The sequence below is a fragment of the Cylas formicarius genome, unplaced genomic scaffold (genome assembly GCF_029955315.1).
Source record: "Cylas formicarius isolate icCylForm1 unplaced genomic scaffold, icCylForm1.1 PGA_scaffold_2__14_contigs__length_35257938, whole genome shotgun sequence".
In the NCBI taxonomy this organism is placed as follows: Eukaryota; Metazoa; Arthropoda; class Insecta; order Coleoptera; family Brentidae; genus Cylas; species Cylas formicarius.
In genome coordinates this window covers 19,484,046-19,501,535 of record NW_026844319.1, presented here as the reverse complement: position 1 = coordinate 19,501,535, position 17,490 = coordinate 19,484,046, and the positions used below count along the sequence as shown (strand labels likewise).

The following is a 17,490-nucleotide window of genomic DNA, read 5'->3' as shown; positions in this document are numbered from 1 at the left end:
TCCTAAAAAGGAAGATTAATTTCTCCTCTAAAATTGCAGAAATATTCTATTCTATACAATTATGGGCAAATGAGCCTAAACAACTATCCCAAAACTAGCAATTTTTAGTTGGAAGGCATTTTTTCGATATAGTTCAAGCCTGACAAAAAAGCAAATAACGGCGAATCAAGACGTTCGGAGGGAAAATGAGAAAAATTTCTCTCTTTTGTTTGCCCGAGTTCAGTTAAAGGTCAAGCGGCAAATCCAATCAGCGGTCGACAATCAGCGGTAATAAGATCAGCAGATCGGCGGGAAATGTATTGGGAGCGGCACGAACTTTATCGGAATTTTCATAGGCGCACCGAGAAATTCTAGCGAATACAAACCGGTTTCAAGCGGGACATTTAAAGCTATATTGGCAAAGGCTATTTAAAGAAAAATAAGGATAACTAAATTTCAAAAACCATAATTTTGCGTGTTCTAGGATACTCCAATTAAAAAGTACATTTCTTGGGAAAGGAGATCACATGAAACATGAAATGTTACATAGGTCGAGAAATATAAGACCATTCCTTCACCATACAAGGGATGATAGAAAAGAACCCTACAAAGAAGTTATATTTAGCATTTACAGAATTAGAAAAGCGTTGGACAGCATATTAAGGAATGCCATAAACAATCAGCCTCGAATGAAAAAACTTAAAAGAAAATATTTCCAGCATACAGAGTGAGTCGAAAAAAAGTAACCAACTCGTAAATGGCAGTCTTCTGACCGTTAAAGTGTAAAAAAAATGCTAAAACTAGGTGTGTATAGACTTATTGACTTGAACTTTTCATAAAAATTTAATAAATTAAACGCTACAGATAAAAGTAGTCGCTCGTGCCTTATTACACCAAAAATTATTTCGTTAATAAACCCCTTACTTTACATATTTTTTCTTTTTCATTTAAATTTTTATATAAATTGCAGTTCTTGAGATTTATTTTTATTATAAAAATGAAACAATAGATAATAAAAGACACTTTAATGCATATTGTGGTTACATTAATTTTTAATGGTTTGGAAATTGAAAATATTGATCATTTCAACACAAACCAGAAGCTTATTGTTTTTTTTTTAACTAGAATGGAAAAAGCGACGAAACAACGTTGTTTGTAAATATTTTAGGCTGCCTTTGTTCTGGGTTTAAGGTTTAATCTAAGTAGGTCCAATTTTAATACTGAAAAAGCTTTTTTGGTTTCCCATGAATCCGAGCCACTTCGGACATTTCCGGGGTTTTACCGTACGGGTTTGGGAGCAATAGGATGTTTTCGGAGATATTTCCCACGCTTTGAATTTTGACGTTTGTCAATTCTGACGGTCATGTCAGTTAATGTATTCGTGTTGTTTTGCGAAAATGGACCCAAAAACTAACAGTCGTAGAAAAAGTATAGTATGCAACACGTTCGGTAAACTTTTTAACTCACTCGTTTATTAAAAACTCGCTCCGCTCGTGTCATATAAACTCGTGAGTCAAATGTCGTTTACCGCATTTGTTGCATAATATACTATTTTCTACTCCCGTTCGTAAGATACATAATTACCAACCGATCTAGCGTGCGGGAAGTGTCACTTTACCACATCAGTTTCGTTTCCCATGAATCCGACCCACGTCGGACATTTGCGGGATTTTACCGCACCGATTTAGGAGCAATCGGATGTTTTCGGATATATTTCCCACGCTTTGAATTCTGACGTTTGTCCATTCTGACGGTCATGTCAGTGAATGTATTCGTGTTGTTCCGCGAAAATGTACCCAAAATCTAACGGTTGTAGAAAAAGTATAGTATGCAACACGTTCGGTAAACTTTTTAACTCATTCGTTTATTAAAAACTCGTGAGTCAAATGCCGTTTACCGCACTTGTTGCATAATATACTATTGTTATTGTCAGTAATTGCTGTCAATTATTTACTAATCGCCATTTCATCTCCAATTGTTACCAAAAATAAGCTAGAGAGAAAATGCTATACACAGTAAAATACACGTTACAATTACAATTTAAAAAACTGGATGTCATAAAAGGTTGAGAAGTACGCGTAGTCCCTCAGAATTGCAAAATTGTAAATGCGACGATAAATCTGAAATTCAGGACTCCTATAAAAGTTATCTACTGAAAATTGAATACGATAAAATAGTTCCTAAAAATTTTTTTTCGTTTATTGAAAACAAAGAGAAATCTCAGGTGTACCCAGTTACATGAAGTTTAATGACACTGAGTTACATTCTCAACTCTAATGCACTATGTTTTGGACAGTCATTTTATAACGGGAGTTTTCTCAACAATTTTATTGGTATTAGTAATTTGCACCACTCTGAAAATATAAACATAAAGATGTTCTCTGAATATGAGGTGGAAAAAGCTCTAAAAGTAATTTTACCTACATTTACAATGGGTCCAGATTTAATTCCAGCATACATGACTGTTGTTTTGTTCTGGCTAAATCGCTTGTGCTTGGTACGTGGAAAAAATATAGGATTATTTCCCATATCCGTAATTTCTGTAAAGTTTTAGAATCTCCCCTAAAGGACAAAATATTTCATGTTGTTAAAAACCAAATAGTCCCCAGCATGTTTCTTTTTTCAAGGAGCATCCACCATTACCAATTGAAACACTATGTCTCACTATATTTCTGAGGCACCGATGAAGGTTCTCAAATGGACAGCATATATCTTTTTTTTTTCAGCGTTTGATCACCCAGATTACAAAATTCTAATGCACAAGCTCCGTGCCTTTGGATTTTCCAATTCGCTTGTTAATTTATTTCCTTCGTACTTGTCTAATCGCACTCATTGCTTTCTCAGGTGTTCCTCAAGGCTCAATATTGGAGCTATTATTTGAGTTTACGAATGACGTAAAATTTCTCTAAAACATCCGGTGTTCAGAGTTTTTTTTTCTAAACAATTGTTTGATTGAACATAATATCATAAAAATATTTGTTTGATGTAGCTTCTTACTGCTAAATTTAAGGTTGTTTGTAAATCATTGTTAACCCAGTACGATTTTTTTTTGTTCTATATGAATTTTGATACTTCCTTTCCTCAGTTCTAAATCCGATATTTTGATATTCCTTACATATCTTCTTTATCTCTGTTCCTCTCGTTTGTGAGCCTGAAGGACCGAGCAATTAATGTATCTGCCACTGCCTGCATCTGTGACGGGTGGTGATGAGATTTAGCGTTCAGATATCTATTAGTGTGTGTTGGTTTTCTATAGACAGTGTGTTCCAAGTGTCCATCTTCGGTCCTTGTGATGTGCACATCTAAAAAGGGCAGACTGTTATCCTCTTCAAGTTCTATTGTAAATTGAATCCTTGGGTGAATGGAATTCAGATGATCTAGGAATTTCAAAAGCTCCTCCTTGCCAAAAGGCCATACAACAAATACGTCATCAACGTATCTTGTCCATAGTTTTGGCTTCAGATTTGCCTTCTCTATTGCTTTCTTTTCGAAGTAAATCATGTAGGTAAATTTTCCCGTTGTACATAAAGTAAGCGTTTTTCAGGCAATGTCTTGACAGATCCATTATATATGGCGGAAGATCTTCGTTTTCTTCTATAAGCAAGAGTGCCTCTTCTACTGGAATACTCGGGTAGAGGGATTTGACATCGAAACTTGCTATAATGTCGTCCTTGTCCATCCTGAGTAACCTAGGTTCTCTCGTGTTCGAAGTGTTTTCGGAGCGCGAGCATTGAAGATGCCAAGTGAGATTTTGGCGAAACGTCTGCAGGATTCCAGTCGGAATATATATATATATATATATATATATATATATATATATATATATATATATATATATATATATATATATATATATATATATATATATATATATATATATATATATATATATACATATATGTGATGACACTATATTCCGGGATATCATCCTTTCGCTTGTTGAACTCCGACTGGAATCATGCAGACGTTTCGAACACGAAGTGTTTTCGGAGCGCGAGCATTGAAGATGCCAAGTGAGATTTTGGCGAAACGTCTGCAGAATTCCAGTCGGAGTTCAGCAAGCCACAGAAAAAGGAACAATAGACAAAATTTATACACGAATAAAATTTTATATATATTATTATTGCGATTTATATTATAGCATTATTTATATATTATTATTATACGTAATATTTAAATAGTATGCCGATTACTGATGGGGCGTCTAGAACTCCAATATCCGATATCCAATCTTAGTTTCTTTCATCGAAATAATCCACGTATTTCCCGAATCGAAAAACACAAAATCAAACCGCATTTGAAAAAAAACTTTACCAACTGATAGTTTTTAGCCGGGTTCATACCATCAACCGAGTGGTGGTCAATTTCCATAAACGCGTAATCCAAATGCCGCCATCTGTGCGGCATTAGTGCGAATTCTGCAACCGATTTACGGCGTCTGGCAAACGCGGTCGACAACAAAATAATTTTATGCATAGAACAACGATTTGGCCAGTGCATTAGCTCGTTCACTTCGTCGTTTTGATTGGGTTTTATTCGATACCGGTTTAGAAATACCGGTTCGGTATTTATGATGATGTTTTGGGCTATTGTTCCAAACGATCAACCATTTCGGAAAATGGAATCGGTCCCGGACAAAGGCACTGGCGCTTATTTATTGTGCGGTTTTTTTGGAGGGTGGACCGAATGCGAAAAATCACGAATAGTTCGTTAATGCGGATGATTTTCGATTCGGACAGCGGAGCAGCATAAAATCCAAAGGTTTCGATTTGGATTTGATGTAGCCAATACGTACTTTATTAAGTTACTGACATAAACTGCTGAATATACAGTTCACACAGTCAACTAATTTTTATCAAAGAAGTATGTTGGTATTAGACAAATATTCAAACACAAGCGCTAAATGGACATTTATATATACCAGATGATGATTTGTTACAGATAAATGGTGTAACAATACAATTTGGGATAAAGCAAGAAAATTACAATCGCAAAGTTTTTGTTGGGTGTATGATAGATGAGAATAATAAAAGTTATCAAAATTATAGTTTCGGCTCTAGCTATATTTATTTAAATGGCAACACTTTTTGTAAAATAACTTTCCAAAAAGAAGATTTTTGGTGAATCTAACAATATTAAATTTCATGAGACGTAACCTCAGAAATGAAATATTATTCCAAGTACAACATGAATAATGATTTATTTACATTAGCCATTAGAATTCCAAAAAATTAAAAAGTTTTTTTTTCTTACCTGGTATAGTATCATATTTGAACAGTTTATAACTTAAAAAGAAAAAATGATTTTTTTTTCAAAGAAACCTCCACAGGCTATTACTGTAATGCTATTTACAATTCATCTGGTTTCCTCCTGCATCCATTGTTTATAAATCGAACTTGCTGACGTTTCGCCAATCATCCGGTAAGCTTCTTCGGGACTTAACTGAAACGAGTTACAAACAACAACAACGCAGGAGGAATCCAGAAAAATTGTAAATAGTATAAGAAATTATATTGATAGATTTGGTTCAAGTTTTAGTATACACTGTTGCCAATTAACAAATTTTTATGAAGTTTGTGATAAAGTAACGAATGCAGATTACGAGCTTATTTCAAATCTACATTTGACATTTGAAATTTCACAAAACTCCTGGATTCCTCCCGCGTCGTTTCAGTCAATCAATCAAATCAATCCAGAAGTTTTGCAAAAAGTATTACAGTAGCCTGTAGAAGTTTCTTTGAAAAGTTATATTTGACATTCATTTGACGTCTTAATCTTTTCACTTTGTAAATTTTAAACTTTTAACAGGAACTGCTAATAAATGCGCTAATAAATATTTTTTTCTTTTCGCTACTATAAAGATGTAAGATGCGGCAGGGTATCCTTGAAGTCAACGATAAAACTTAGAGGGAGACCATTTAGAATTAAAATAACCGTATATCCAATTGTTGATGATCAAAAACTTATTTCAGTTTTTGTATTTTTCACTAGTCCAATGTTATGGTCTTTGAAAAATTCGATATTCTAAGGATTTCACCTTAAACAAAATAAAAATGGATAATTAAAAACGGATTGCTGAAATCAAGCAGCTAATGTTAATGCTAAAACGAAGAAGATTTTCATTAGAAAGCTAACCTGTCCTCAGAAAAACTTTTGAAATTAGTATTTAAACATTATTTAATTCTTCATGCAGATTCATCTATTCCCGTCTCTAAAATACCTAATTACATACCGATCGAACGTGCGAGAAGCATCACTTTAGCACGTCAGTTTCGTTTCCCACAGATCCGAGCCACTTCGGACATTTCCGGGATTCTACCGCACGGGTTTGGGACCAATCGGATGTTTTCGGAAATATTTCTCACGCCTTGAATTTTGACGTTTGTCAATTCTGACGGTCATGTCAGTGAATGTATTCGTGTTGTTTTGCGAAAATGCACTCAAAAACTAACGGTAGTAGAAATAGTAAACGCGCTGTTTACCGCACTTGCTGCATAATATACTATTTTTATATCACTATTATTATACTAAAACTATGAATTTATAGAAGGTTGGAGGAAAATATTTTCAACATTAAATTTTTCACAATTTCAAGAATTTTCGAATAAAATTGTAAAAGTGTAATAAATCTCTTACACTAATATTCAATGTTCCATTAGAAAAGCTAAATAGGAATTTTTAATAAGGAAAAAAAAAACAAAAAGCTATCTTGTTCCAAGTCTCTACTTTAATGATTATTTGTTAGAGATTATAAATTGTAAATTATTAACTCACTTTTATGCAACAAGTGCGAAAGATATGAAATATAGATAGATAAGAAAATATAGATACAGACATAATCGAATTTCATACAAGTAGGCAGAACCGTGTTGAATGTCGAGAGAATGTCTATGAGATATCTATCGTGGAATAGTGTTTTGAAGTTGTATGAACGCTATATCTTTGAGCCAAGTATATGTGGACAGGTTTTTGGTAGCAATAACTTTCGCAAAAACTTTGTATTCCACGAGGCCAATACACAAGATAAGAAAAAAACAATCCATTTTCCGAATTTACCGGTACGTCAAAAAAAAACAATTTGCAAAACGATAACATCTGTTTTCCTTTATTTCGAACCTGTCCGAAATATTAAAAAGGCAGCGTTATATCTTGTACACAATATGGTATTTGCATTTCCCAAGCGGGAGCAAATAAATCATGAACCTCGTGCTACATTTTTGATCGATGAGCTGCTATTTTGTAAAGGAATGATTTCTTATCGCCTCGACGTTCTCACTACTCAAGTTTCAACACCTTTGCGTTTATGGGGAACGCTGACGTATTCCGGTCCGGATTTTCCAAAACAAAACAATCTCGTTGATATTTTGATAAGCCGGTCAGTTGGTTCGACGCCGAAGAAATGTATGTTTTTGTCATTTTAATTATGTTTTTTTTTTCTCTTCTTTGATGTCTGATTGAATAAGTTTCATCTACTAAACTCAAAATCAATACCACAGTGTACCTGCTCAATAATCAGAAAAAATAGTTTAATTAGTTTTACCATAAATAATTATATATAAATAAATATTGTAAGAACTACTGTTTTCTGTTTAGCAATTATTTTTATATAAATTTAGATCGTAGTAGTATTTTCCACCAAAGCCAACAAACAAACAAAATTTAAACTAGAGTAAAATGTGAAATCTAACGTCAATGTTAATTTGTAATAAACACCTCTCTTGAATATTTTTTTAAATCTCCGTTCATCAGTAAAATAATCAGTAATGATATGTTACAATAAATTGTAACATATCATTAAATAGACAAAAAAAGAGGCTATTAAAAAGTACAAAAAGCCAATATGACTGCAGTAAGAAAAACTAAAGTTGATGATAGATGGAAAGATGAAACTCTAATAAATGCGGAAATCGTATATACGTTTTGAAAATCATATACATAGCCGTAAATTTTTTAATGCAGCAATATAAAATACACCGGTTGTCAAAATATCCCGCCAATCTGACTGAGTTTAATATTTTTTTATTTTTTAACTGATGTTCATGATTTTGTTATCACCTTTGTTGATCTATTTGTTGTACTTTTCCTGAAATCTTTTATTAAGAAGCACTATTCGATAGGTCTATATTACACAGAAGTAAAACAGCTCATTGAAAAATTAAAATGAATAATTGTATTTAAATACTGTTTCTTGTGATCTTTGACATATTCTTTTTGTTGTGTGATTTATTTCATTATCTTTCTGCTGCGAGTTTCATTTTTTAAATTAAAACAATGTCACTTTTAAGTCAAGTTTTCGGTTAAAAAGGGTTTAAGTTAGTTTAATCATTCCTACGGGCTGAAATTTAATGGTAATATAAAGCGTTTTCGTCTAACATTATATTAAAGAAAAAGTGTTATATAGACTTTAGCAAATCATAAATATAGGATGTTTTTTTTTCATCAAATTTAAAATTTATACAAAGGGCCCATTGCCCATTATCGCCTTTACTTAGAAAATGGCATAGCGGCTCTGCCAAGGAGCAATGACCACTGCAGCTGATAATCACAGTTCTGCAAGAGATCCAATATATACTGTTGCGTGTCTAAAATAACATCGTTTTAATAAAAAAATTGTATTCCCTCACGTCAGATTTGTGTTTGTAAATTCGAGCTTTTAAATAATATATCGATTTTGCCCGTCTTTTAAAAACGATATAATGGAAATTCCGCCCGGGATATTGTAAGTGTGCTTAGAATAAAACCAAAAGCTTTAATGGCGGCGAGAGCTTTTATTTGTTTTAAGTGGTTTTCCTCTTCGACGGGCGAAATTTGATTTAGAGAACCCGTAGACGGGAAATTAAAACAGAAAGTTTTATTTTGCTAACCAGGTTTTCGTCACAATGCCTTTGATCGTTTTATTAAAGACTTGACGGTTGTGTTGAGTATTTAGAATGTTTCGTCGAGAATAAGCATAACGCTGATACAAAACGTAATCAAAGGGAACTTTTTTTTGCACAAAATAAAAAGTTTTGTATTGATTGCGGCCGGTCGATGCCTAAACCGAACTTATTTCCCAGGTTGTGATAAATTAACCAAAACTAAGTCCTTTAAAAAATTTCTATTTTCAGTATGTCAACAACTAGTCGTCATAATATTACAAGGCTGTAAGTTACATTTTTAGATTTGTAAACTATTTTTAAATAATAAAAATGGTTGGGACGGGAAAACGAGATGTGATCACGTGGTTTTAGTCATAATATAGACTATCCTACACAATACCATAGAACAAAGTTTAGAAAAATACGCTAAACAAAGTTCTTGGAACAAATACATTATTAACCTTTTTCTGTCTCACGTGGAACGAAAATAATTATGTATGTATGTTAAAAATATTTCTTTTCCGTACATCACGAGGTTCTTTGTTGCAGAATACAAATTTGCTATAATAAGGGGCGTTCTTTTTTCGATGCATAGAACTTTAAGTTGCAATAAAACAACGATGGATTATTCGATTGACATGAATTTTATTTATCTGAAAGATAATCTTGTGGCATTACATTTTAAATATGATTTCTGGCATATGACCGCCACGGCTGGCGCGGATGTAGTCCAATCTGGACGTCCAATTCTCTATGACTTTTTCCAACATTTGTGGCCGTATATCGGCAATAACACGGCGAATGTTGTCTTCCAAATGGTCAAGCGTTTGTGGTTTATCGGCATAGACCAATAACTTTACATAGCCCCACAGAAAGTAGTCTAGCGGTGTTAAATCACAAGATCTTGGAGGCCAATTCACAGGTCTAAAACGTGAAATTAGGCGGTCACCAAACGTGTCTTTCAATAAATCGATTGTGGCACGAGCTGTGTGACATGTTCCGCCGTCTTGTTCAAACCACATCTCCTGGAGATCATGGTTATTTAATTCAGGAATGAAAGATTTGGTAATCATAGCTCTATACCGATCACCATTGACTGTAACGTTCTGGCCATCATCGTTTTTGAAGAAGTACGGACCAATGATTCCACCAGCCCATTAAGCGCACCAAAGAGTCAGTTTTTCTGGATGTAACGGTGTTTCGGCATACACTTGAGGATTAGCTTCGCTCCAAATGCGGCAGTTTTGTTTGTTGACGTAGCCATTCAACCAGAAGTGCGCTTCATCGCTAAACAAAATTCGCTTATGAAAATCGGGAACAAGGGCAATCTCGTTTTGGGCCCATTCGACCAATCTACGCCTTACTTGATGATCGTTTGGCTTCGATTCTTGCACGAGTCGGATTTTGTAAGCACGTAAACCAAGATCCTTCCGCAAAATCTTCCATAAAGTGGATGGACACAGATCCAATTCCTGTGCTCGATGGCGGATGGACTCATCCGGGTCTTCCTCAATGCTACGCTCTATAGCAGCAATAGCTTCTTCTGTACGCACCGTACGGCGTCTCTGGGGATGCGAGTTATCAATAAGAGTAAACGTGGTGCGAAAATGTTCCATGGTAAATCGGATTAACTGCTCTGATGGACGATTTTGTCGACGATAAAATGGTCGTAGTGCGCGATGCGTATTCCGCACAGAACCATTATTTTCGAAATAAAATTGCAATATTTGTTGTTCAGGCGTGAGTCCATTCATGATGAATTGACAAACCAAACTGAGCCATCTTGAACAGTAATGCAAAGTTAAAATTCTATACATCGAAAAAAAAACACCCATTATTTATTGTCAGTTGGTTTATTTGATAAAAAAAGAGCATTAAAAGTAAACCAAAAGCGGACTGGTCGCGATACGGAATAGATATACAATAAAAAAACAAAGCCCATTAAGATTCGGGGTTTTGTAATTAATTTTATTTAGAATTTAAATTTTCTGGAAATAGTGGTGATTAAAGTGAAAACTCTTTTATTTTTTATTTAAATAAAAACGTCTAAAATAAAGATCCGTTACTTTCTTCTTCAACAAGATTGATTGATTAACAAGGAATCACACATTCCTCCTCAATTAAGAAAATGTGACAACAAAGTTTTTTCCCACAAGCAAAAGTGTATAGCATAAATACATAAAGCTATAATACATAGTTTGCTGTTAAATATGTTTTTTGCGACATCTTTTGTTTGAAACACAAAATTCAAAAAAATAAATTAGAAAAAATAACGTAATAGGAGTCGCAATTTGTTTTTGCTGATACATTTTGTAGAGGACGTTTGGTAAAAGGGATGAGGGAGGGTCACTTACATTTTACGAGGACGTTTTTAATTTTTTGGAAAAAATAATATTTTGTAAACAATTTTCCTCTTCTTTGAAGTAAAAAATTAATAAATTATTTTTATACCAGTAGAACTAACCTCATTTTTCTTTATTCTGCTTGTCTTAGGAATTATACGGACTTTTTTGAAACACCCTGTATGTTAATTGTATTTATATTTCCCGCCATAGGACTAGTTTTAAAATGGCCAAACCACATTCTTCCGAGTGTTTTGTCAGCTCTTTACATATGAGCTTCACATGATCAGCGTCGAAAAAAAAATTTTTTTTATCTGTCCGTTCGCGTCTTTTGGTTTTTCCTGAATAATTTTCGAACCGTTGGAGCTACAAAATTGACATTTGCCTCCTTTTTAACCCTCCACGAGATACATAAGCTTTTAAGAAATGGCCTCGAAGCGACTCCAGTATATATCTTTTTTTCGCGATTTTCGACTATATCTTTAAAAAAAATAAAAATCACGTGTGCAAGGGTCTACAAAAAAGACCGTTTGTCAAAAACCGTTTGCAAGACCGAAAAAATTCTTTAACCAGAAGATGCAGAGGATACGGCTCCATAAATTTTTTTTCTTGACAATTTTTCAAAAGTATACAGGATGCGCCACAAAATCAAAAAATCTGAAAAATGGGTCCCCCTATTATTGAAAATTGGCAATAATTTAAAATCTGTGTTTTAGATGTCAGTTTCTTTTACATGACGATATAACCCACATAGACAACTAAAACTTTTGTATTTAAAGTGTATGTACAGATTTGCATTTAGACCCTTTAAATTGCTGGCAATAAAATAACGGCAAGTATTTTTTATTTTTTTTTTGTTTATTTTGGCTTTTTATATACAAGGTGTTTTAGTTATAGACAAAAATTCAAAAGACCCTAAAAATTGTTCTTTTATTAACCGTAAATCAAAATTCGTACTAAAAATAGCTAATCCGTTAGAACAGTGTTATAGGCCGTATCAAAGGCTACAATTTTTATATTTACGATTTTCGTCTGTCGCGTACCCTGCTCGAGATATTTGAAAAAATCCAATCGCAATATCTCGCAGTCAATCTAGACCCGATGACGTCATTTACTATTACGGTGTACTGCATGGTTTCAGTAAAGAGGTATTTTCTCGAAAACTATTTATCCTATTGAAAGAATTCATATACCGGGAAACGTGCGAAATCTGGTGTTGTAACTTTTACTTCCGGTATTTTTTGGTTTATGTACAGGGTGTGTGGATTATTCGCAAAAAAAAAACAAAGAGATCTTGAAAATTCTTGTTTTCGTGGGTAAATTATTAGCCGCAAATGAAAAACTATAAAACATGGGATGATTTGGTTTAAAAAGTGTCGAGATAGAGTTTCAAGTTTCGTCTATCATACAGGGTGGGCCAGATATTTCAAAAAATATAATTAGGAAAAATTTTAAATTTACCAAAGTTTGCCGTAACTTTGAAGTTTTTCGAGCTGTGAAAGACATTTCATCAGAAGCATGATAGCAAAACGATGCGTCCCTTTACCACAAGCTTTACCGAAGCTATTTCTTTTTAAAATAAAAAGATGCTTCGGGCTAGGCGCTACGAACTTGCCCCGCCCAGCGATCATTTTTAGAAAGCAATCTTGTTTTTTATGTGATATTGTTTACAAACAACTTCCTCTTGATCTACTACGACTGTTTACAATCTACTATCTCAAATGAAGTAGTCGTCATTATTCTTATTTTAATTAATGAATGGCTATCGCCAACTAGGTGAATAGGAACACGTCGCCCTTAATTACGTGAATAAATCAACCGATGCTGCAGATTTACGGCTGTACGTTAAAATTTTCATAGCCCAGTTTTGCCAAGTTTCGTAAATTATCTATAAGTCACCGTCCAAATAATCCGGAGCTTGACTTGAAACTAAACGGCGAAAACAGAAATTTATTGCTGGCTTTCAAACTTGACAAACATCAACGATGCCAGATAAACTTCGTTGCTGATGAGGATATAAAGCTTAAGAGGATTTGTTAAAAGCTTGTTGGTAATCCTTTAAGGAGAATATTGACTTAACCAACCCTAAAGTAAACCAAAACAAACTGTATATTCTCGACAGTTATCAGTCTCGATGAAATAAAATCGGAGTCTGCATTTAAGTATTTACTTCACGGATTGAGCTTGATTCAAGGACACTTCACGTTTCAGAAACGTTTATTGATATTTCTGTTAAGTCTAAAGATGAAAAAAATAGCCACACCTTGAACGAAAAACGCATTAAAAAAAACAAATTCGGTAGCGGTCTTGAAATTGCGACCAAAATACGAAGTTTTCAATATAGACTAAATTTAGCCTATGCTTTATGAGGCTATTATATAGTCAAATGTTGTCAATGTTTGTTAATAGCAGTTTCGGATTTTATTATCGAAATAAGTTTTAATTATAATTTCTCACATATAGTTTATACAGGGTTTCCTATAATTAGCGTCGCGCAGTAAAACTGCAGATTTATTGGGTAAAAATATTAACATTACTAACATTTTTGCATGAAATATTATACTTAAAGCGCATTTACTGCATTTGTTATTTGTTATTGTTATTGTTCTCTGCAAATTTAAATAATGAAAAAAATGAAATTTTTAATAAAAAGGTAAATTCACAAAAATTGTTTTTATATAATAGAACTAAAATTTAAAAAAAAAGCTGTTTAATTAGCAATTTATTACAAAATGTTAGAACTCTGTTTATTTTTTTAATTTTCCTCAAAAAAGAAATTTTATTTTGGTTTGCTTTGGTTAATTTGGGTTAATTTTGACGAATTTTGACAGTTTTCGATAGGTTTAGGGTTACTTTTGGGGTTACTTAGGTAGTTGTAGATAGTATTGGATCGAAAAATAACCTCGCAGTACTGTTTGTTCCATTCAGGAATTCACTTTAATTTTAAATAACTATGTTTTAAATAAGGAAACAAATTAAAAAAATACAAAATCCAAACCAATAAAAACATAAACAATACTTTTTTAAATACGGATACTTTAATACCTAGTAGACTTATTATATCCATTAATATTCAAGTGTGGTAAACGGCATTTGAGTCACGAATTTATTTGTCACGAGTGCTTAATAAACGAGTGACTTAAAAAGTTTATTAGTTCTTGGATGCATTTTTTCGAAACAACAATCTTTTGGGGTCTAATAGAACAAAAACGTATGTTTTTAACTTTTTTCTTTTATTAAAATGATAACACCATGCATCCTCAAACCTACTTAAAAGTAAAATAACAGACTCGAAGTTGTAAATACTGACCTACATACGTAAAGAAATTACCTAATTGAATGGAAGGTCTTTCGAATTGTCTCTTTTTTTTACTTCTCAAAATAAGAGTTCCTTATATAAAAAGAAACACAAAACCAACACTGACAATTAAAACCAACAGTTACCATCTGATCTACAGGATAATGGAAAATCTGCTAAAACTGTTTCTTTTAAGTTTTAGTATAAGCTCTTTCACATAAGAACTTAGTTTCTCCGAGTCAGTTATTTTTTTTTAATTTTTATAAACCGACTCACCTTCAAACAGAATGACGAGGACTAGCAACAGAGTCAGAGGCGTCGGTTGCATCTTGTCTTAAAGATGTGTTCTCTGTCAAACAGCAAGGCGTCTTTTCAAAGCAAAGTTTCTAAAGTCACTTATAAAACCATCACTGGCGAACAAGTTTTTTATCGCGACACGAGGAGTTCTTGGATGCTTTAATAGCGAACGCTAGACGTGGAGACAATTTTTAGGTAAACGCGTCTGGAATTACCCCAAAAAACGTGAGATCATTTAAGTGTTTTGAAACTCACGAGTAAGCGGTATGGTGCTTATGTTGGATACGACATTTTGTTTAACACACAAAAATTTTAAATGCAAAAGTATAGGAGTGTTATACTATTATGCGGGGTATCTCATAGGTAAAGTCTGTTCATGGATATAAGAAAGTGACCAATTGCTTTTGAATGGGATTATCAAAGGGTGGTCATTAACATACAATGCAACAAGATTATTACCTAAAGTTTCGGAATTTAAATTCAGGTAAAATTGCGGTCCGTAATTAAAAATAATTTTAAACCTTAATATCCTTTGGATTGGTATACTACTTAGTTTAAGTTTATTAGTAATCATTCTTATTTCGTGTATAATTCAGCGTGTGTTGAATCGTGTGGGAATTATGCAAAATATATGCGAATCTAGTGTATCTCAGGAGGAGATGCTCCCGCCAACACTATTCTATTGAGACTGAGGAAGTTATAAACAATATTTATTTGACTCTCATTGAACGTGGTGCCAGCAAGCAAGCATCTTTAGAAGAAACGGCCACATTGACGCAAATTCCAACATCAACTGTATGGAAAATTGTGAATAATCCCATTTCAGCGAGGAAAAAAAGAAGCGATGCTGACATTTTCTCGAGTGTAGATATGAAAGTGATCAAGATATAATACGGCGTAAAATTTGCCAGTTATACGAGTAACAAAGCGTGCCTACATTAGATATATTAATTAGGAGCCTTGAAAAAGATGAAACCGGATTATACCAAAAAGCAATTAATTGAGGTTCTACAAAGATTGAACCAACAAAAGGAATACATACGTCTGTGATAATTTTTATTATGCAAAAAATCTAGGGCATACAGTTTTAAGGCACCAACTGAAATCTGCCACTCGTCGTAACATTGTTTTTCCCCGTGTTAACTCCAATGTCCTCAAACTTATAGAAACAGAAGTTTTTAACATCCCTCCACAAAGTTGGGCAAATTCTGATAAGATTTAAACTTAAATACATACATAAACAAATATTGTTTAGTATCTTTCCTAAGAGAACCCCAAATAATTAAATTCTAAGGAAAGTACTGACCTGTTCGGCCATATTTCATTCTTACAGCTTGCGCGGGTCTTTCCTTAATTCGCATCAGTTAGTCACTTTCTTATATCTATGAACAGACCATATCTTTCATTACCCAAATTCCTTCTTTTAAATGTACCACAATGAATATAATTTTATTTTTCAAATTCAGGTTTCTTAATGTTTCCCTATTCTTATTCCCAATAGTTCCTTAGATATCTTGATTAGTTTAGAAGTTTTGAAAGATGTAACATTATTTTAAATAATGCGGCTTTTAGCCATTTTTAATTAGTGGTAATGGTTTCTACGACCAACGGAAACAAATGAATCGTCCTTTCCAAATTAGTATTGAAAATTGATTTGTCGCTCACAGGGAGATGTAAAAGAATTCCGCAATAATGGGCTCCCTACTGAGGATTCTGTCATATTATTGTATAGTGTGATGTATAATTTATTTAATAATACCTACTTTCGATGATTTTCTTTCTTTTCTTCTTTCATATTATATATCAAAAATTATTCAAAGCCGGTTTTTCTAGTTAGAATTAATTATGGCCAAGTTTGATATGTTTTTGGTTTTATTTACGCCGAAGAAGTTGTGGCAGTCTGTATAATGGTAACTATTTTCATTGCATGAAGCACGTATTTAAAAATTTTCGTAAAATCTTATGAAGATAATCCAATCCGCAGTAGCTACCCTATATAATTGGCTAATTTTCTAAACTTCAGCTCAAATTAAGCAAATACGAAACAATTCACAATGACATTTTGCTGATTTTCAAATGAAAGATGAAGTAAATAGTTGCATAGTTTTTTTCACTTCGACTCTGGGTCTCATGCTGACTATGGGATATGTGTTGTTCATTTGTTGTTGTTTTTTACCATTTTCCATTACGTGTTTCTGGTTTTTCAATCGTTTTGTTCGTTTTTAAACAAGCAATGTTAAAATGAAGAAGACATTTTGGTTATGATTTAACCGTACAATTTTCTTTGTGCGGAATTGTAAAAGGAATTAACCACTGAATGATTACAGTTGGCTTAAAAAATGTGAATACAACAATTTCTATTTATAACGAGACGAGCAGTTTTTATTTTTGATGGTTTGATCATTTGTAAACTGATAAAATCAAATCATTTCAATGGGTCTTCTTTGAATTAAGTGGTAATGGTATATTTTGACCATTTTTTATTGTGACAATTTTATCTAGACAGCATACTTAATACACCAGTTATTATATAAATGAAATTTTGAAATATGATTATATAAATAACGCATTTCCATGAAAATACCGAATATTGATAATTTCATTTTATCATTTGTATGACATGATAATGTACATTTGCAATTTTTTGGTATTTTTTGCCTCTTGATTTAGGTGTCTAGAGAAAATATTAAATTTTTCAAATTTTCATGTGTTTTTT

The 17,490-nt window shown here is 33.0% G+C and overlaps 1 protein-coding gene across 4 annotated transcripts in view; it reads right to left on the bottom strand.

The window, feature by feature from the left end:
* Positions 1-17,490, bottom strand: part of LOC132698225 (limbic system-associated membrane protein-like) — a 225,829-nt gene that overhangs the window by 205,947 nt on the left and 2,392 nt on the right. For 2 of the 4 annotated variants that reach the window (XM_060664182.1, XM_060664181.1), the window contains exon 2: positions 14,754-14,979. In XM_060664182.1, coding sequence (XP_060520165.1) covers positions 14,754-14,805 — 52 coding nt within the window. In that variant the 5' untranslated portion in view covers positions 14,806-14,979. The remainder of the gene's footprint in view (positions 1-14,753; positions 14,980-17,490) is intronic. The other 2 variants (XM_060664183.1, XM_060664184.1) reach the window with 1 other exon arrangement.